The sequence below is a fragment of the Antechinus flavipes genome, chromosome 2, assembly GCF_016432865.1.
Source record: "Antechinus flavipes isolate AdamAnt ecotype Samford, QLD, Australia chromosome 2, AdamAnt_v2, whole genome shotgun sequence".
NCBI lineage: Eukaryota > Metazoa > Chordata > Mammalia > Dasyuromorphia > Dasyuridae > Antechinus > Antechinus flavipes.
Genome location: NC_067399.1, coordinates 580197376 through 580219353, shown reverse-complemented (window position 1 = coordinate 580219353; position 21978 = coordinate 580197376). Strand labels below are relative to the sequence as shown.

Here is a 21978-nt window from a genome sequence, read left to right as displayed (position 1 = left end):
GCTGCCACAAAGATATGATCATCAAGATTCTGGGCTGACTTGCTTTTCCATATTAAGGACTTCAGGGTTATATGTGGAGAATTAAAGGGAAAGACAGCCAGAAGTTATTTCTTCTATTAACCTTCCCTGTTCAGAATCCTTCGGCAGGGAACAGGCAACAGACTACTCAGAGTTTGCCATTTTAAAACAAACACAAAAGCTTTTTAGCATTGAGGCACTGCAAAGTCAGAATTATGCCTCACAGATCCTACGTTGTCAACTAGAACCAGGAATGACAACTCTTTAAGCATGGTTCCGAGTTCCTCATGTTTCATTCTGGAGAGGGGGTATAGAGGACCCTTCCAGAAGGAGTCTTCATTTTATGACCCCTCTAGATCAATTAAATTTGTTATGTCTATTACATTGAGCGTGAGGGAGGGGGCTGGTGGGTAGTGAGAGAGATGAAAAATAGAAGAAACAAAAAAAGTATCAACAAAACATTTTTAAATTATGGATAAGAGCAGGAGGAAGTTCGGAAGGGGATACAGAAGTAGAGCAGTTTTGTAACTATTGTGTTAAATTTACATTTAAAAAACCCAATGAATCCTCTTTCTGTTCTTAGTGTATTTACACGTTCGTGTTAAGTGCATAATAAAAATTTAAAATTTAAAAAATGAGGGAGTAAGAAAAAGAGGAGAGGGATCATTTATCAAATTCAGAGTTCTTAAGGAAATGCCCTACTCCACCCCGCCCTCCACCTACTATCCTCACAGAAGAGTGGGAGGGCTTCCTCACAGGAGGGAGTGGGAGGAAGGGAGGGAGGGAAGTAGTAGGAGATAGGGCGGATTAGGCTGTGTTTACTGCCACGATGCTTCCCAAGCACTGAATTACCAAATGATGAGCTTCTTGCACACTATTCATTGATTAGCCAGCCTTTTGTCTTTCTGATCTTGGTTCGTGGATTTGGCTTTAGGTTGGCTTTTGGGGGCTAAATATACAAGGATCCAGCCCCTGCCACACCCTCAGCACAGCAGGACTTTGAAAGCTTGCTGTTATCTCTCATTTCTGGAACTCTCAAAGGGGCTCCCCCAAACCAGTATGCCCCGGTTCAAACTGGACCGCAAATCCTGCCTCTGGCTATCAACGTCTGCTCTCTTCCCTCCACCCCCTCCTCTTGTCTTGTGCTTCAGATTGTGTCCCTCCCATATATGTGTTAACCATATCTACCTGAGGAAGGGTAGTCTTACCCCACCTGACTGCTTTCCGTCCAATTTCCCCGAAAGACCCATATCCCCATTCCTTACCCTCCTCAAAGCTATCCACCTTGACCTATTCTTCCTGTCTACAGCTAAGCAAATTTATGGCTTCCTTGGGAACAGGCCAGTATTCAGTTCGTGACCACAGCTCCAACAGAGTTTCTGTTATTCTTCTTTAAAAAGGAAACTTTATGCTTTATTTTAAATTTAACAAGCAATTATACGCAGAGAAAGAACACTGGGAAATGAATGTGGACTATTTGCAGTTTTGTATTTCTTCGCAGGTTATTTTTACCTTTCTAAATCCGATTTTTCTTGTGTAACAAGAGAACTGTATAAATGTGTACACATATATTGTATCTAAGATATACTTTAACATGTTTAACATGTATGAGACTGCCTGCCATCTTGGGGAGGGGGTGGACGGAGGGAAGGGAAAAGTTGGAACAGAAGTGAGTGCAAGGGACAATGCTGAAAAATTACTCATGCATATATTCTGTCAATAAAAAGCTATAATAAAAAAAATTAACCAGCATTTTTTTTTCTGCCTTTCCTTCCCACTCCTTCCTCTGTCCACTTCCCCTCTTCTATTGAGAGGAAAAGTAAAGCAAAATTTTAAAACAAATTGAGTAGTTAGACAAATTAAATTCCCACATTGTATCCAAAGTATGTGTTTTTCTGTATCTTGACTCCATCACTCTGCAGAAAATAAGTAACATGTTTCATCAAGAGGCCTCTGGAATCATGAATCAATGAATTAATCACCTTTATCTGTTTATGCTGTAGTTGGTGACTTTTCTTCAACTCCTGCCCTCAGGCATGTTTTCCATTCCCTGGCACTTCAGCTTTCCTAAACCCTAAGAGATCTCCCAGCGAAGATTGCAGATTTCATACTCCTTCACTCCCTACTTTTTCCACTCCTGGTTCCCCAGGCAAGACTTTACTCAATTATTTCTTCCTTCCCTTTCTCCAAGACCCTCCCTCCCTAGTTTACCGACACCACTTCCTCTACCTAGGAAAATAAAACGGTCACCAACTTTCTCCGGAACTTGTCAACTTTGAGACCAAAGACAAATTCAAATGATAATGAGGCCATGGACAATGGACCTAGGAGGGAAACTAAAATGATAGATTACTACTATCTCTTCTCCCCATTCCTATCTCCCTAGACCTCAGTATACACACTCTCTCTGTCTCTCTCTCCCTCTTCCTCCCTCCTCCTCCCTCCTTCCCTCCTTCCCTCCCTCTCTCTCTCTTTCTCTTCCTCTCCCCTCCCTCCCCCTTCGCTCCTCCCTTCTTTCCTCCCTCCTCCCTCCTTCGCTCCTCCCTTCTTTCCTCCCCCCTCCCTCCTTCGCTCCTCCCTTCTTTCCTCCCCCCTCCCTCCTTCGCTCCTCCCTTCTTTCCTCCCCCCTCCCTCTTTCTCTTTCCCTCCCTCCCTCTCTCATTTTCCAAAGCTCCTGCCTTTCTCTTCTTCCAGAAAGCTATAACATATAACAGGTTATATTTTTAAAAATAAATAAATAAAAAGGAAAAAGAGAAAAAAAAGTATCCAGCAAAATATCTACAAGGATTGAAAACATGTGATATACCACATCCATGGATGTTCCAAGAGTGGAATTAGGTGTGTTCTCATTTATCTTCTTTGGGGCCCATGCTTCCTCTGTAATTTTGCAACATATAATTTCTATTTTTTTTGGTGGTGGTTTACATTTACATTGTTTTAGTCATTACTTGTTTTTTTGTTTGTTTCCCCCTTTGCTCTGTTTATTCTTCATTAGGTTATATAAGTCCACCTTTTTTTCCTGTATTCATTATACTCATAAGTTTTTACTGCATAATAATAGTTATTTTCTCTCTAATATTGTTATCATTGTATTATGCCTTGTTTTCTCGCTTCTGTTCACTTCATTCAACATCAGTTCAATTTCCTCTGAAATTTCACCATTTCTTTGGTAAGAAAATATCCATTACATTCATATATCACAATTTGCTTAACCAATACTCAATAGATGCTTTATTTTCTTAGTTTCCAGTTTGAGATTATTATAAAAATCATTCTTGTATATACAGGTACTTTTCCTCTTGGACTTCTTTGAGGTATAGACTATTACTGGTATGGCTATGTTAAAGGGAAAGCACAGTTTAGTAATTTGTGGGGTTTGGTTCCAAATTGCTTTCCAGAATGGCTGGACCAATTCACAGCTCCATCCATTAATAATGCTCAAGCGCTACCACTGTTTGTCATTTTATTATTTTGTTTTCTAATCTGACAGGTATGAAGTGGAATCGCAGAATTAATATGTTTCTTTAATTATTAATGATTTTTATTGGATTTCTTCCTTTGAAAATTCCTTTTTTTATATCAGTTGTTCATTTATCTATTAAGGTATAGTTTTTGATTTTATACATTTGAATTGGATCCATTCAAACACAAACTCACCCAAACACATAAGATCATTAGCAGAAAAATTTGCTGCAAAACTTTTTCTAACTCTTTTTCTCCTACAATTTTAACTGTATTAAATTTGTTTGTGAAAAAGCTTTTTCATTTCATATAATCAAAATATTTTATCTTCTATCATTTGTTTACATATGAACTCTTCCTATATCTGCAGAAAAATAATTTCTTTCTTGTTCTTCTAATGTTCATATAGTCTCTTAATCATGTATCCATTTGGAGTTTATCTTATTGTATAGTGTGAGATGATATTCTATATTTAACTTCAGCCAAACTGCTTTCCATTTTCCCCAGTTTTTTGGGTCAAATAGTGAGTCCTTTCTTTAGTAACTGATGTGTTTGGGGTTATCATATAATATGGCACAATATGTTTCTGTATATTGTGTACTTGATCTGTTCCACTAATCAATCTCTTTGTTTTTAAATCAATACAAATAGTTTTGATGATTACTCTTATGTAATATCATTTGAGATCTGTATAAACTCTCTTCCTTCTCTTTCTCTCTCTCTCTCTTTTTTATTGTTATCCTTGAGATTCTCTAACTTTTCTTTCTCTGGATGGCTTTCATTAATTTTTTTTTCTAGCTCTATAAAATAATCTTTTGAGAGTTTTGTTCAGTAATGAATACATTAATTTAGGTAATGTCGCTATTTTAATATATTAACTTGACCTATCCATGAGTAATCCATATTTTTCCAGTTACTTAGGTCTGTCTTTATTTCTGCAGAGTATTATATTGTTAGATTCAGTTTATTATGGTATATATATAATACCAAATGCTTTTTACCTTTTGTAGTTTTTTTAAACATAATTTCTCTTTCTAGTTTTCCCTTCTGGATTTTGTTGACAATAATCAATAAATATTTTTAAGTACCTACTATGTGTCAGGCATAGTGCCAAACTTTGAAAATACAAAGAAAAGTAAAAGATATTACCTGTTAGAGAACTCTTTCCTCTTTTCTACTTCCAAGTTTCCTGGCTTCAAGTCCTACCTAAAATACCATCTTCTACAGGAGGCTTTTCTTGATTTCTTTTTATTCTAGTTGATTACTTTAAATCTATCCCGTATATAGCTTGTTTGCGCATAAGTTTGTAGATTGTTTCTCCCATTAGACTGAATTTCTTTTTGCAATCTTTTATCCCTGCCCTCTTTTTTTTTTTTTTTTTTTTTTGGTATCTCCAGGGCATAGCAGTGTACTTGGCACATAGAAGGTCCTTAACAAATATTTACTGACTAACTAGAAAGATGATGGCTTCAGAGAATAGAATAAGACATTCTTTTTGGACATGTGGGCATTGGTTTTATTTAACTATGCATACTTGTTACAATGTTTTTATGAAGGAGGGGAAGATGAGAGGGAGGGAAAAATGGATTTTGTAAAATAACCAACAGAAACAGTAAGGGTCAGAATCACAATGTGAAGAAAAAAACCAGAACTTAGTCCTTTATTGGTACTATGAGATATGTAGATTCTGCAGGTCTGTAGGAAAATGGGCTTACTCCCAAGTGCTTTTACCTTTTGGGGGAGCCTCAATCCTAAAGTTGTACTCTAAATTAAGAGAACTATATAGAATTTTGGAGGGATATGGGACTCAGTTTAAGAGGGGTATTTGACTAAGTAGCAACTTCAATGCTATCCCCTTTTGGGGCAGCCATAAGATGCTAAGTCATTACTATTACTATGAATCTAAAGGACTTTTCCTTAGAAAAGTAGATGCTAACAGGTGAAGGAAATTTTTTTTTTAAACCATTCATAAACTCAGGCTTTTCTGGGGTGTGTGTGTATGTGTGTGTGTGTGTGTGTGTGTGTGTGTGTGAGAGAGAGAGAGAGAGAGAGAGAGAGAGAGAGAGAGAGAGAGAGATGTTAAATATGATTTATCCTCTATTTAATTTATTGTAAGCTACAGTGCTTGAAAGATAGTTGATAGCCTTTCCCATTTGTTATGGAGTCATAGACATGAATTAAATACTAATGTTCCTGAGTAAATATCCAGGGATGGGACAAGGAACATGGGGAAAGGGAGAGGGAATGAGTCAAAGAATATGATGAGTGAGGAGCCCCTGATATTGCCATACATTTGACAACATTCTAGAATTTTGTAAAAAATTGAAGTGACTCTCCCTGGCCTGGATGATATATAATTTGCAAGTTCCAGTCCTCTATTTTCCAGCAATCACTCCCACTTGTTATTTCATTACACTAGGATGTAATTCATCTTGGTCATAAGATAGCAAGAACAATTAAGGATTTTTTTTCCAATTTTCTTTTACATTAAAAAAAATTATAATGAACAGCCACCAACAAATAAACATTTTAATGTGCAAAAAAGAATAAAAAAGTGTCTTGAATACAATCTATAAACTTATATGTAACATTTTTTTTGAAAGAAGCATATATATTGCTATTAAATTATGCATATTTTTAACCCAGCATACCAGTATGCGCTATCTCAAACAAATGAAAGAAAGAAGAAAAGGATCAGTATTTATAAAAAAACTTAATGTGGTATGTGATATCATATTACATATGGTATTTTCTTATACCATGTATATGTAACATGGTATGTTATAACATGTAATACATAATATGTTATAATATACTTTTGTGGTAGCAAAAAATTGGAAACTTAGAGAGTACCTGTAATTGGAGAATGGGTAAACTAATTATGGTATGTATATACACAGATTCACATATAGTAGTAACAAATTATATTCTTGTATATAAATGTTTGTGTATATATGTGTATATACATACATACATATATATGTAATATATACATAATAGTAATACAATTTCTCTTTTTTTGGTCCCTTTTTATACATTTTAATTTTCTTGTGCTCATTAAAACAAGAATGGATATACAGAATGTACAGTTTATATATATAGATGGATATACAGAGAACTAATTTTTAAAAAATTTGAAGTATTTTCTTATTATCTCCTTATTTTCTAACTTAGGCCTCATTGTCCTATGAGCCATTTAAGGTTTACCATTCCTAGACCAAAAGTCATTCTTGGCAGAGAAAAAAAAGCAAAAAAAAATTGAGTTCTACCTTCTCTTTAGAATCTGTTATCATTCCATCCACTCCAAGCACTGAACCTATTCCTTCCTTCCCAACATTATTGTTCATATATTTTTTCAACGTAACATGAATACCTTCACCTTTGAGTTGTCTTTAGTATTCATTACCAATTTCAACTCATGCTAAATTTTAGCATTTCTGACAGAATCTTTGTATTTATATTTTGTATCTAACCTACACTTACTTTTATCTTTTCCATATCTTTTTAAAAAAAATGAAAGTGAAATTTAATTTAATTTTCAGATCCCAATTCTCTCATTACCACCTCTTTTCCTCCTCCCCCTGAGAAAAGCAAGAACAATAATTCCCTTGTTACAAATATGTTAAAGTCAAGCAAAACAAATTCCTGAATCATCCATGTCCAAAAAAATTACATTTCAATATGCAGAGCATATGGTCTTTCTATTTGGAGGTGGGTTTTACCATGTTTTAGCTTGAGTCCTCTGCAACTGTGATTGGTCATTGTATCATGATTAGATTTCTCAAACCTTTCAAAGTGTTAGTCTTTACAAAATTGTTATTATATAAATTATTCTTCTGGTCCTACTTACCTCATTCTGAATCATTTTATACATATTTTTCCAGGTTTCTCTGAAATCACCCTCTATCATTTCATTTTTTTTTTTCACTCTCTATCATTTCTAATAGCATAATAGTATTCTGTTATATCACAGTTTAATCATTCCTTAATTGATGGGTACCCCTTTAATTTTCAATTCTTTCCCATCACAAAAAGAGTTTCTATAATTATAAATATAGGTTCTTTTCTTTTTTATTTGATGCCTCTGTGTATAGATCTAATAGTGGCATTACTAGATCAAAAGATATTACAGTTTAACAGTTTTTTAGGCAAAATTCCAAATTACTTTCAAGCATTGTTAATGACTGGACCATTTCAAAACTCTACCAATAGCATTAATGTACTTGTTTTCCCACAGTCCTAAGAACATTTGTTATTTTCTTTTTTGTTAATTTTGCTAATCTGATGGATATGTAGTAGAATCTCATTTGTTTTAATCTGCATTTTTTCCCCTGAGGCAATTGGGTTTCAGTGACTTGCCCAAGGCCACACAGGTAGGAAGTGTTAAGTGTCTGAGACCAAATTTAAACTCAGGTCCTCCTGTCTTCAGGGTTGGTGCCCTACCCCCTGCACCTCCTAGCTGCCCCCTTAATGTGAATTTTTCTAATTATTAGTGATTTAGAGCATTTTTTATATGATTGTTGGTAACTTGAATTTCTTTCTTGGAAAACTGTCTATTCATATCTTTTGACCATTTATCAATTGGGGAACGTCTCATTATAAATTTAGATCATTTCTCTAAATAAGAGAAATAATTCTAAGGAGTTCCCCCCTTCCCTCCATTTAACTGTTTATCTTCTAATTTTAATTATGTTGATTTTGTATAAATCCTTTTTAATTTCGTGTAATAAAAATTGTCCATTTTACCAAGTGACAATCTCTCTATCTCTAGTTTGGTTATAAACTCTTCCCATTTTCCATGGAACCAATAGGTAATTTCTTCCTTACTCTTTTAATTTGTCTATAATGTCATCTTCCATGCCTAAGTCATGTATCCCTTAGAGCTTATCTTAGTATACTATGAGATGTTATCCTAGACAATTTCTGCCAGACTGTCTTTAAGTTTTCCCAATAGTTTTTGTTAAATAGTGAGTTCTTGCTTAATAGTTGGGATTTGAAATTTCATCAAACACTAATTTCCTATGGTCATTTTTCTTCTGCATATTGTGTACCTGATCTGTTCCATTGATTAACTTTTCTATTTCTTTTTCTTCTTCTTCTTATTTTTTTTGCTGAGGCAATTGGGGTTAAGTGACTTGCCCAGGGTCACGTCTAGGAAGTTGTAAATGTCAGAAATCAGATTTGAACTCAGGTCCTCCTGATTTCAGGGCTGGTGCTCTACCCACTGCACCACCTAGCTGCCCCGTGTAGTTATTTTAAATGAAATTTTTCTTTCTAAATCTTCCTGTTGGATTTTTTGGTAATACATAGAAATGTAGATGATTTATATGGCTCATAGTAATGTTGATGTTAATTAAATTTGTTTTTTAGTTGACTCCTGAGTTTTCAAACTAAACCATCATATCTGCCCAAAGTGACAATTCTGTTTCTTTGACTATACTTATTTCCTCATTACCCTCCCCCTTGCTTTATTGTTAGTTAGTATTTTTAGCACTATATTAAATAGCAATGGTGATGATGCAAATCCTTGTTTTATCCCTGATCTTACTGGAAAGACCTCTATTGATTTCCATTACAGATAATGTTGGGTTTGGGTGTTAAAGACAGCTATTATTCACCATATTAAGAAAAGATCCATTTATTTTTACACTTTCTAGAATTTTGACAGAAATGGGTGTTATATCTTGTCAAAAGCATTTTATGGAGCTATCAAAAATTATCAAATAAGATTTGTTGTTCTTGCTATTAATGTGATCAATTATATTAATAGTTTTTTTTTAATATTGAATTAGATCTAACTCTTGGGCACAAATCCAGTCTGGTTATAATGCATTATCTTTGCAATATGTTGCTTTATCTTTACTACTATTTTATTTAGTAATTTTGCAGCAATATTTATTAGGTTTATTGGATCATCAGTTTTCTTTCTTATGTCTTTTACCGGTTCAGGTTTCAAAACCACATTTGTAATACAGAAGGAATCTGGCAGGTGCTCTTATTTTCTTAATTTTTTCAAACAGTTTATGTAGTATTGGAATTAATTATCCTTCAAATGTTTGATAGTGTTCACTTATAAATCTGTCTGGTTCTAGGGCCTTTTTCTTTAGGAGTTCATTTAAAGCTTGTTCAATTTCTTTTTCAAAGATTGGATTACTTAAGTCCTCTATTTCCTGTGGCATTAATGTGGGAATTTTGTGTTTTTATAAATATTCATTCACTTTATTTAGATTGTCAGTATTTATTGATTTATAGACAAAATAGTTCCTAATAATTTCTTTTTTATTTCTTCTTTATTGAGAACTCAACCTTTTCATTTTTGATACTGGTAATTTGGTTTCTTTTTTTATAAAATGTTAGCTAATGAATTATCTATTTTATTGTATTTTCTCCCCCCAAAAGTGTTTTCAGTTTTAGCTATTATAATTATTATTTTTGCTGTCCATTCTGTTAATCTCTTCTTCAATTTTCAGGATTTCTATTTTGAGATTTAATTGGAAGAGTTTAATTTGTTGGTTTTCTAGTGTTTGGTTTTTTTAAAGTTGTATGCCCAATTTGTTGATCTGTTCTTAATTTCTTTAACTGAAAAGTTTAGAGATATATTATCTCCTAAATAATGCTTTGGCTACATCAAAATTTTTTTTTAATATATTGTGTCATTATTGTCATTATCTTTAATAAAAATTGTCGATTTTTCATGGTTTAGGTTCACCTAAATAAGTTCACCTATTCTTGAGGCTTAAGTTTTTAATTTATAATTATAATATAAATGGCATTTATATTACTAAGTCCTTTTAATATAATATAGCCATCTATAACTAAGAAATACACATTTATTTCTATTTCTATTCAGTGATCTCCAGGAGTCAATTATATTTAACTTCTTAAAATTCTATTCAGGTCCTTCATTTTTGTGTGTGTGCTTATTGAAATTTATCTGTCTGAGAGAGGTAAAATTGATATCCCATAATGGTGAAATTGTATTTTCTATTTACCCCGTAACTCATTTAACTTTTAAGTATTTAGATACTGTATGATTTGGTGCAAATATGTTTAATATTGGTATTAATTCATGATCTGTGATACTTTTCTGCAAAAGAGTTTCCCCATTCATCTTTTTTTAACAGGGTATATTTTTGCTGGGTTTTTTGTTTGTTTGTTTGAAGTCCTAAGTAAGTCCTAAGTAAGGCAAGAGTAGCTTGCCTTTTTAAAGCAATCTACACAGAGAAAGTTGAATAGATTTTGTTAATTGTGCATTTCCCTCCATCCTATCTTCTTATGCTTTTTTAAAAGAGTTTTTTTTACTTAATACTAATCCCTCACTTTATCTTCCCTAGTATTACCACTTATTGTCAAATCCAATGGCCTCTTGATACTATTGATCATAGTCTTCACCTTGATTTTCTCTTTTTAGGTTTTCAGGACAGCATTTTTTCCTGCTTCTCCTCCTACCTATCTGACCACTCTTTCTTGTTCTCCTTGCAGGATGCTCATCCAGATCATGTACCACAGTGTACCTCAGAATTCTCTTCTTGGCTGTCTTCTTCTATAGGGCTTCACTTGAAATGATCTCATCAGCTTCCTTGGAATTTTAATTACCATCTCTATACTGGTCTCAAATCTATCTACCCTGCCTCAACCTTTAGCAACCTCCAGACTCCAAGTGCCTTTCAGACATCTCAAATTATATGTTTTAAACTCAACATGTCCAAAAACAAACTCATCATCTCTCTTCCACATCCCCTCCTTCCCTATTATTGTCCTGGTCATCACCAGCCTCCCAGTCCCTCAGGCCAGCAGCCTAGATGTCATTCTCAATTCCTCACTCTCTCTCCTCCTTCCCTTCCCCTCCAATCTTTTGCCAATGTCACCTTTGCAGCATCTCTCCAGTGTATATGGGGATTTGTACCAGGAGAAAATCCTGACATTGCCACCACTCTGGTGCAAATCCCCATCCCCTCATACCTGGATTATTGCAATACCCTTCTGGTATGCTGAGTTGCTTCTCACCAATCCATCCCTCCTCCTAACATGTAGATTTTTACCCCTCTCCCTCCCCCATTGATAAATTCTAGTGGCTTCCTATAACCTCTAGGATCAAACACAAAAATCTTGTTTGGTATTCAAAGCCTTTCATAATTTAGTCCCTTCCTACATTTCTAGTCTTTTTATACTTCACTCCCCATCATATACTCTTCATTCTGGTGACATTGGCCTTCAGACTACATCTCTCAGCTCCAGGCACTTTCTTTCTGTCCCCCATTACTAGAATATTCTTCCTTCTCTCTGCATACTAGCTTCCCTGGCTTCAAGTCCCAACTAAAATCTTACCTTCTATAAGAAGCTTTTCCCAACCCCTCTTAATTTTCATGTCTTTCCTCTCAGTTATATATCTTGTTTGCATATATTTATTGTTTCCTTTGTTAGATTGTGAGTTTCTTGAAGGCAGGGACTGCCTTTTGCTTCTTTTTGTATCCCTGGCACTTATTATAATGCCAGACACATAGGAGAGATTTATTTATTATAGCTTTTTATTTACAAGATATATGCATAGGTAATTTTTCAGCATTGATAATTGCAGAAACTTCTGTTCCAACTTTTTCCCCTCCTTCCCCCCACTCTCTCCCCTAGATGGCAGGTAGATCAATACATGTTAAATATGTTAGAGTATATGTTAAATACAATATATGTATACATATACACACAGTTATTTTGCTGCACAAGAAAAATCAGAGTTAGAAATAAGGTAAAATTAACCTGAAAAGGAAATAAAAAATGCAAGCGAACAATAACAGAGGGATTGGAAATGCTATATTATGGTTCACACTCATTTCCCTGAGTTCTGTTGCTGGGTGTAACTGGTCCTATTCATTATTGAACAAATGGAACTGATTTGGTTCATCTCATTGCTGAAGAGGCCATGTCCATCAGAATTGATCATCATATAGTATTGTTGTTGAAGTATATAATGATCTCCTGGTCCTGCTCATTTCACTCAGCATCAGTTCATGTAACTCTCTCTAGGCCTCTCTGTATTCATCCTGTTGGTCATTTCTTACCGAACAATAATATTCCATAATGTTCATATACTACAATTTATTCAGCCATTCTCCAATTGATGGGTATCCACTCAGTTTCCAGTTTCTGGCCACTACAAAGAGGGCTGCTGTGGTGTTCTCTTCTTTAATATAATATAATGGTTCTCTGGGAGCAGGTTTCTTGGGGAGGTTTTCTGGAGGCAGCCTTAGTTTCGGTTCCAAGTAATAATCACTCCAAATACAGGCAGCTGATAAAATCCAAACATTTATTTTCTCCTTCCTTGATTCCAAGAGCTCTTGCAGCTTGGTCCTTTGCTTCTGCCTCTGCTTTCTTCAGCCTCCAGCCAGCACAAAGGAGGAAGATGGAATGAATCTGACTCCAACTCCGAGAGTGAGCTTGTGGGCTTCCTCCCAGAGTGCTCTGTGGCCCTAAGAGCTTTTTGCTTATATGAGCTCTCTAAAGGTGTGAACACAAGCATTGTTTCTATCAGTTCCATTTAGTACCTTGTTTCAAGTTCTGGCCCATAACATCTCCTTGTAAGGTCAGATCAATCATATTGAACTATGCTAAATTAGATAATTATTGTCTCTATCAATTCTAATGACTTAATACGGATTCTAACAGGCTGTCATGAACATTCTTGCACATGTGGGTCCCTTTCCCCTCTTTAGCATCTCTTTGGGTTATAAGCCCAATAGTAGCACTGCTGGGTCAAAGGGTATGCACAGTTTGATAACTTTTTGAACATAGTTCCAAATTGCTCTCCAGAATGGCTGGATGCATTCACAATTCTACCACATAGGAGATATTTAATAAATGTTGATTGATTGAACTGGAAAGCTGATAGAAGGGTTGCCCAAGGATTAAATCCTTGTTTGTCAATCTCTCATTAAGTGATCTAAGAAAACTTAATAACTTTTATGTGCTCAGGAATGGTTTGTACTGCTGAATCCTTGACATTCTCTGAAAGATTTTAGTGCTAACTTTGGGTTTATTAGAACTTCAGGACAATTTCTCACCCTCCGAGTAGGGCTGCTTACTCTATTTCTTAGGCACCAGAACCTCATGGTGCAAGGATCAGAAATAACGGCAGGGAGAGAAAAAAGGACCCATATGTGCAAAAATGTTTGCAGTAGCTCTTCTTGTAACAAAGAATTGGAAAATGAGCAGATGCCCATTGATTGGGGAATGGCTGAATAAGCTGTGTATATGAAGGTAATGAAATATTATTCTATAAAGATGAACAAGCTGATTTTAGAAAGGCCTGGAAAGGTTTATAAGTAGTGATGCTGAACAAAACAAGCAGAACCAGGAATACATTGTACACAATAACAACAAACATGTGTGAAGATCAACTATGAAAGCCTTGGTTCTTCTCAGTGGTTCAGTGATCCAAAGCAATCCCAATAAACTTTAGACTTCTGTATCTAGAAAAAAAAAACTAAAGAGACTGAATATAAATCAACACATACTATGTTCACTTCTTTTTTCTGTTTGTTTTCCCTTTAGTTGTGATTTTTCTCTTCCAACTTGATTCATAAACCAATGTGTGTTAAAAACAAATAAATTAATTTAGAAAAAGAAAGAAAAGGGCAGACAGGGGCAAGAGTAAAAAGGCCTGATTAGGGATATAAGAAGAGATTCCTGTGATTACTGAGAAGGGTGGCCTAGCAGGAAGTGGCCTAATCAGACTCTGAACTTTCCTTGCCCCTCCCACCAAAGGAGGTTCAGGCTTCAGCTTCCCATTTGGGTAGCTGCATATGCTTTACTTGACGGAACTGATGCTTGCAAGGGGGTATATCCCCACCCTGGCATCCAGAGTGACTTCTTCAGGTGTCTGTGTTATGCCCTGAAGCCTGGGTGAAGCCTGGGAGGGGGAAGAAGGGGAAATGAAGCAGTGGAGAGTGTTCTTCCTAGTGAGAAGGCAAAAACTTAAATGATAAAAGATTAGATCAAACAGTTTAAAACTTAATCATCCTAAACTTTGTATTTTCTTTTTGCTTGGTGTTTTTTCCTCACATAATTACTTTGACAATTTAAATTGTTTATTAACCCTACCATGTCTTCGTGGGATTAAGGAAAGGGAAAGAATTTTGTTTTTTACTCAAGTTTAGGAGAATTAGGAAAATTCTGAAGACTCTTAAGGACTATACAGGAACTGGGAGCAGTATAGAGAGAAAACCCTCCTCAGCTCGGGGTAAGGAAGCCTGTTAGGAGTAAGGAAACCTGAGTGAGCTCTGGGGCTCAGCTGCAAGTGCTTCTCAAGTGGGAACCCTTGGGGCTTTTCCTTATAAGTAGTAGCAGCAATGGGATACAATATGAAATGTAGAAAAGTTAAGAAAACCTTTGCTGAGACTTTGGGAACAGGTCTTTTATGGGTCCCATTTTCTTTTGTAAGCATCTGAAGGATTTTAGGGGCCTGATTCTAACAAACACCAGAGGTTGGATCTCTTCTCCTAGTTTCAGATGATTAAGCCTGGAGATTTATTCCCCTCACTCAGTTTGTTTCAGATAAGGAATCTGGACATTTCTATCTATAAAAAGAGCAGTTATAAGAAAGCATGGGGCAAGATTACTTGGGGAGTCTTGAACCAACATATGCCCAAAGATATGGCCCCATTCTAAAAACGGTGGATCTCAGTTTCAGGACCACCCTAGCTACTAATGCTTTACCTTCCCAGATAATGGAATGAGTACTCTTCCTAGCTCCCGTCCTGGAACCTTGAACATAACATAAATCAGTTCTGACATTGTTCCTGGATAGGGTGTGTCAATCTAATCCCTTATGGCCCCACTCATCCCCTTTCCAACTTTCCAGACCAATCCACTGAAGACAGATTGTCAGTACAGTGCCTGGAACACATAAGCAGTGAAATGCCTTTTCTTTCTGACTCTGGGAAAACACTGATAGTTTAGTCTGAGTTTCCATTGGTAAAGGACGTAGAGGAACAGGACTGTCAGTAATAAGTGACCACTAGGGGGATCCTGTGCACTGAAAGGAAAGACTTTTTTGAATCAGTTGCAATGCCCCCAGTTCTTCCAGTCTTGGAATATTGGTGCCCCCTTGTGGGAGCCGTGAGAACAACACAGCGTTCCCATCAAAGGGCCAAGCACTTGGTTCCATACCCTAAAGCCGAAAAGTGACCTCCCTTATGGGTGCATGAAGAAACTGGGACACAAAAGACTGAAGAGGGGATCCCAGATAAAATTAGCAATTCCCTCCTCCCCTTACCTAAGTCCAAGTGAATGTGCCTCTGGAGCAATCCTAGTAAATTTTCCTAAACAAGATTTAGGAATCACAAGAATCAGAGATTGCTGTCCCCAAACTCAGCACAGCACAAGGCTCTTCCCTCACCTCCATTGAGTCTAATCAATTAGAGTTGTCCAAACAGGAATGCATTTAATAGCCTACATGGGCTGACTCCTTCCATCTGGGGCCTACTCATCTGGCCCATCTCTGGCTGCAGTCATAAAAACAGCTCATATCAAGAGCTAAAAGATTCAAATTATCTTGAACTATGCTTCAAAACCCACCATAAACATGACTTTAGGATTAAAATTTGTTTCCCATCATGTGAAAATCCTCTTCCCTGTAGACTTCAACGTGTATAACACATAGATTTCTGTTATTCTATCAGCTGGTACAGGTTTGTCATTGAACCTGTGTTCCCCTTCCAGTCTGTATTCTAGTCCACAAGAGGGTGCATTATTAACATTCGTGGTGCTATAGGACTTCAACTTTTTGAATTCTCTTCTTAGTTACATTTAAGAGATTTTGTGTTCACTAAAAAATCCTGCCTCTCCCCCTCCCCCCCTTCAAATACCAGCATCAGTGCTAAAAGAAACTACTGATCTCTCTCCCCAGAGTTTCAGAGTTCCAGGAAATAAGGGAAGGGGTTTGTCTTATTTCTCCATGCCTTACTTCCTTGGGCCCAGGTATTGAAGGTGGTAGAATCAGAGTCCAGATATAATAGTATTCTTAATAATAACTAGCCTTTATATAGTCCTTTAATATTTGCAAAAAACATTTTATAACATTTCATATCCTCACAATAATCCTGGGAGGTAGGTGCTATTATTACCTCCATTTTACAGATGAGGAAACTGAGGCAGAAAGCAATTAAATGACTTATTCAGGGTCACACAACAATTGTCTGAAGGTCAAATGTGCATTCAGATCGTCGTAACTTTAAACCCAGTGCTTTATCTACTGTACCACCTAGAGGAAACAGGCCTAAGTGGAGTTTAGGATACTTAAAGACCTTTCTGGTCCTGGAACTTTCAGATTTCTGTTACCGATTTTTTTTACAGCAAGATCCATGTAATCAGACCTCAGACTCAGGGGCAGGTAGATGATCTGGGGGCTGAGAACCAAGATGGGAAGGGAGCAAGGGAATGGTTTCTGATGGTTTCTGATAGCCTGGCACTAACTGAGCTCAGCATTTCTAGGTCCTTACTTCTGAATTCTGGAAGATAAGGGTGGGGGAGCTATGAATTTGGTGATGACTTCCAAAAATCCTTGTTATGCTGAAAGTAGTAGGATTCTTTTCTCATTCCTTTAATGACATTATCCTCCCTCAAACCCACATTGAGGGGATGGGAGAGTCAGAAAAGGGCTCTTTGAAATTGAGCATATGGTGGCCTGATTGCTGTATTTCCAACATACTACATTATCATTCCCTCCATCTCTCTTCAATCACAGACACTAACAATTTTGCTTCCCTTATCTGTATATATTGAAAATCTCCCCAGGAAAGAAAAGTATCACATAGGACCATCCCATGAATTACCCCTGCATTTCAAGGGAATCCTGAGCCCCTCCCTCTTATAAGGGAGTGAGAAAAACTGATTGGACCCTTCCCTCTCAGGTTCACCCTATCCCTTGACCCCAAATCTCAGTCTGAGTCAATTCTATTAAATTTTTGGCTCTGGGCTTCTAGTTTTGATTCCTCTGGCCCTGTGAGGGGTATTGCCTGCTCTTGGGGTGGGGAGGACAGCTGCCAGAGTCCCAAAGGATATCTTCATAGGGACTTGGAACTTGTGCTTCAGACCTGGCCTGTTCCAGCAGGTCTCTCAGGAGCCCCACTGTGAGTGGAGGGTCAGCTCCCATCTTAGGGAATGGGGCTGGAGGCCCCTCTTCATCTGGCAGGTGTTTTTTCAACAGGAGCAGGAGGTCTGTGGGTGTCAAATCTGGGGGGCACAGGTGGCGCAGGCGAGTGATATGGGCATCTAATTGGCGATGCCGAGCAAATTCAGCTAGTAAGACAGTGAAGATCTCCATCTGCAGCAATGGGCTGGATGGGCTGAAAGCCAGGCCTGCATCCAGGATCCGTTCCCACTGTCCAGCCTGAACAAGTTGCCCTATGGCCTGAAGCACAGCCTTGGGCCGGCCACTCCCCAAGAGTAACTCTAGCTCTAGAGCCTCTGCCCTGGCCCCAGCCCAATCACCCAAAACAGCCAATGCCCGTCGGTATAAGGGTGGCCCAGGGCCTCCAGCTCCTAACCCCCAACCTGGCCCTCCTTGTTGTTGTGCCAGTTCTACAAAGGGTGGCAACCAACATGGCTCCAACCGACAAAGGCACTGACACAGGAGTTCAAAGGCGGGGAGTGCCCCATCAGACCCTGCATCCACTAGCACCTTCTTCCACAAATCAGGAGGGGCCCGGGACTTTAGCTGGCCAACCTCATCCAGTTGCAGTTGTAGGGCACGACGGGTGGAACACCAAGCAGCAGCAGGAAAGGCAGAAAAGATAGCATTGAGCTGGGACAGTTTGTCCCCTGTCAGATCTGACCGAAGTAGCCGCTCTACCTCTCGTTCAGCCAGCTCTGCCCAGCCTTCCTCTTGCCCATCTGCAGCCACTAGTCGTGTCTTGAGACGCTCTAAGCCATGGTAGTCCCTTAGCTCAGCTTGCAGATCAGTTAGCAGTTTGGTTGGGGGTTGGTGACCTTGGAGAATAGCAGCTAGAGCCAGTGGGGCTCGAAAAGTGCTTCCTTTCCTCAAGTCATCAGTTGTGAGCCTGGCTCCAAGCAGGCTCCGTCTCTGGTAGTAGCCACAAGCCTCCTCAAACACTAAGTCCTCGGAGTTTAGCCACTCACCCTCCCTCCTCACCTCCCAGATCACACAGAATAGGCCACTTGCAGAGAGCAGCCTCGGCCCACCTTTATTCTCATCTTCATCAATCCCTGGGGCCGAGAGCTCCAGCAGATGGACCCGGTCAGTGCTTAAGACCTTTCTTTCTAGAAGTCGTCCACTGCCCATGTCCAGCAGTTCAAGTCCAGAGCCCAGTACACAGGCTAAAGTGTTGTTGAAGACACCTAAGGACACTGGGACCCCCGGAGCAAGCAGTCCAGGCCCCAGGATACCCACTGCTCTAGTTCCTCCATCTCTTCGGATGAGACTCACAGCCCCCTTTGGGCTCAGCAACAGCAGGTTCTCCTGGGCAGGGGCACAGGTGTGGATATCTAAGGGCTCCCCACCGGAAAGCAGTCCCGGTACTCTCCGAATCAGGGACCTGAAATCCCAGGAGTCCCTGCCTTTAGAGCTCAAGTTCTTGTTATAAGTCAGGTTGTGAGTAGGGGCAGTTACAGTTATTCTGCCCTTAGCTGGGTACCAGATGAGCAAGATGTGGGCTACATTGGGCCACGTTGTAGCTGTGGGCACCATGAAGAAGTCAGAACGGGAGGCCAGCAGCTGGAAATGAGGGCAGTGATGCAGCAGGATCTTGGGGGCACCCAGCATGGCCCTGTGCTCTCCGTGGGGCTCCAAGGCCCGAGCGCACACACAATGACCGAAAGCAGCCTGCACGGAGCCTGGCGTGACCTCAGTGCTGGCTGGGCGCTCCTCACACCACACCAGCCGGTTTCCCAGAGCAGCTGCGCTCACCACCCTGGCCTTGCTACTCACACACAATTCGACCTGCTGCAGGAGCTGCCACTCCGGCTGCACTCCGGTCCCCCACACTTCGGCCCGCCCACTCGCCCACACTAAGGCGAGCACAGGACGCGGGCCACTGGCCCAACCTGGGCACTGGAGAAAGAAAGCATCTAGCACCGGGGCTGGGCCAGCCGGACAGGGGGGTTCCAGCCCCAGCCCCGCCCCTTTCCTGGACACCAACAGCAGGGGGGCCGGAGAGCCCGGAGGGCGCAGAAGCAGCAGGTGGCGGCCGTCGGGGCTGGAGCGGACCCGAGCAAGAGGCTCTTTCTCCAGCACTTCGCGGAGCTGGTTCGCGTTACTGAAGTCGCTCAGGTCGGAGAGCAGCCGCAGAGTGCTAGCCCGCTTCATGGCCCCAGGGGCGAAGGGCGCCGGCCCGGGACGCGGGGGAAGGGCGCACTCTGGGAGGCTAGGGGCGCCGCTGGACAGCCACACTTTGTGGCGTTCCGGCGCTCCGTTCCGCTGTCTGATTGTTTGGGGCGCTCCGGGGCGTGGAGTCCCGGAGAGAAGGAAGGTAGCGGAGCGATGCTCCGACTTCCGCCCCGGCGGATGAGGTGGGCTGAGGACTTGGGGGCCGGAGATTCAGCCCCGCCCAGAGGCTTGCGTGGGTCCGGCGCATCGGCACGGAGCCCGCCGTGGGGCGGAGCCAGTAGAGTCCTCCTTCCCAGGTCGCCCCCGCACTTTCCCTGGTAAATCTGGGCTTCCCCGGTCTTGTGCGGTGTATATATTTCACAGCTAGCCCACTGATTCTCCAACCTGCGCCTGGCTCTGGCGACTTCCTCATCTTTGCATCCCTCACACTTGCCTCCCATCGATATATCCTGGAGGAGACCACCCTCCCCATTCTTTCTTCCTCCAAGGTACCTTTAAAGGCCAGAATATTCCAAAAGCCAAGACAAAAAGCCCCCACTTTACCACATCCCATCCATACTTTAGTTTGTTATTTCTTCAAAGTATTGATATCCTTAGTGAAGCCTCCTCTTAGGTATCAGTAAAAGGAAACACAAAATGTGTGTGCATTAATTTTTGAGTTTTAATAAAATTTAGGGATTTTTATAACATGGTTATTTCCAGATACAAGGTTCCCCTTGCACCCTATTGCACCTTTTCTTTTTATTTACTTTAATTAAAGTTTTGAATTTTCAAAATATATATGGATAATTTTCTTTCATTTTTAGTTTTTTATTAAAACTTTTTATTTTTTTCTGTTTTACTTTTTACTTTTTTTTTTTGTTAAAGCTTTTTCTTTTCAAAGCATATGCATGGATAATTTTTCAACATTGATCCTTGCAAAAGCTTGTGTTTCAAATTTTCCCCTCCTTTCCCTCACCTCCTCCCCTAGATGGCAAGTAATCCAATATATGTTAAACATGTTTTTAAAAAAATGAGTTAAATCCAACATATGTATACATATTTATACAAATATCGTGCTGCACAAGAAAAATTAGTGCAGGGATACTTTTCAACATTCACCTTTGAGAAACTCTGTGGTTCAAATTTTTTCCTTCTCTGCCCTCCACCTCCTCCCCTAGAAGGCAAGTAATCCAATATATGTTAAACATGTATTGCACTTTACTGACACACCAGCAGCAGCAGCAGCTAAAATAAAAGCTAGAATCCAATCCAGTAACGCCAAGAAACAAATTTAACATTCTTGAGTCCCTTACTTCACTGCCAGAGGAGGAAGCTATGTCTCATTAACTGTTCTCCTGGACACTGCAATTACTCAGGTTTACTTTTAGGGAATCTTCTTATTTGCATTCTCATAACATATATATATTTTCTGGTTCTGCTTATTTCAGTTAGCATCAGCTCATGGCTTCAGATTGTCATTTTCCTATATTCCTTATTCTGGTTCTGCTTATTTCAGTTAGCATCAGCTCATGGCTTCAGATTGTCATTTTCCTATATTCCTTATTTTGTACAGAGGACTCAGTAAACTTATTGTATTTGTATGATACCACTTCTTCAGGCATTCCACAGTTCATGAATATCCATTCTGATTCTTTGTCACCACAAAAAGTGCAGCTATTAATCTTTTAGGGCTGTGTTAATTTTATTTCACTAGGATGGATAGGGCTAAATACTGGGTATCTAGAACTGACAAATGAATAAGATAATTTTTTCAGTTGGATGAATTCACAATCTAGTAAGGGAAGTGAAACTTAAACACAAGTAACTATAATGAAAGACAAAATGGGTTAAATGCCATTAATAAGTAGAAGCCAAATATTATGACTTCAGAGGAGGGAGAGATCACTTCTGAAGAGGAGGATAGGATCTAGGAAAGGAATTTTTGTTGGACCTTGAAGGATGGTTGGTATTTCAACACACCTGGGACAGGCAGGGTGGGATGGGACTGATAAGGTGGAGTGAGGAAGAGCTGTACATTCCAGGCCAAAAGAAAGTGTAAACAGAGGTACTAAAACTGCTGTGTTGAGGGCAGCCAGGTGGCACAGTGGATAGAGCACCAACTCTGAAGTCAGGAGGACCTGAGTTCAAATTTACCCTCAGAACACTTCCTAGCTGTG

The 21978-nt window shown here is 39.2% G+C and overlaps 1 protein-coding gene across 1 annotated transcript; it reads right to left on the bottom strand.

Annotated features, from left to right (window-relative positions):
* Positions 1-16484: 16484 nt before the first annotated feature.
* On the bottom strand, positions 16485-20600 carry HPS6 (HPS6 biogenesis of lysosomal organelles complex 2 subunit 3). The gene has a single exon (XM_051981281.1). The coding sequence runs from the start codon at positions 19796-19798 to the stop codon at positions 17453-17455; it is 2346 nt and encodes a 781-aa protein (XP_051837241.1). The 5' UTR covers positions 19799-20600; the 3' UTR covers positions 16485-17452.
* Between the last annotated feature and the right edge of the window lie 1378 nt (positions 20601-21978).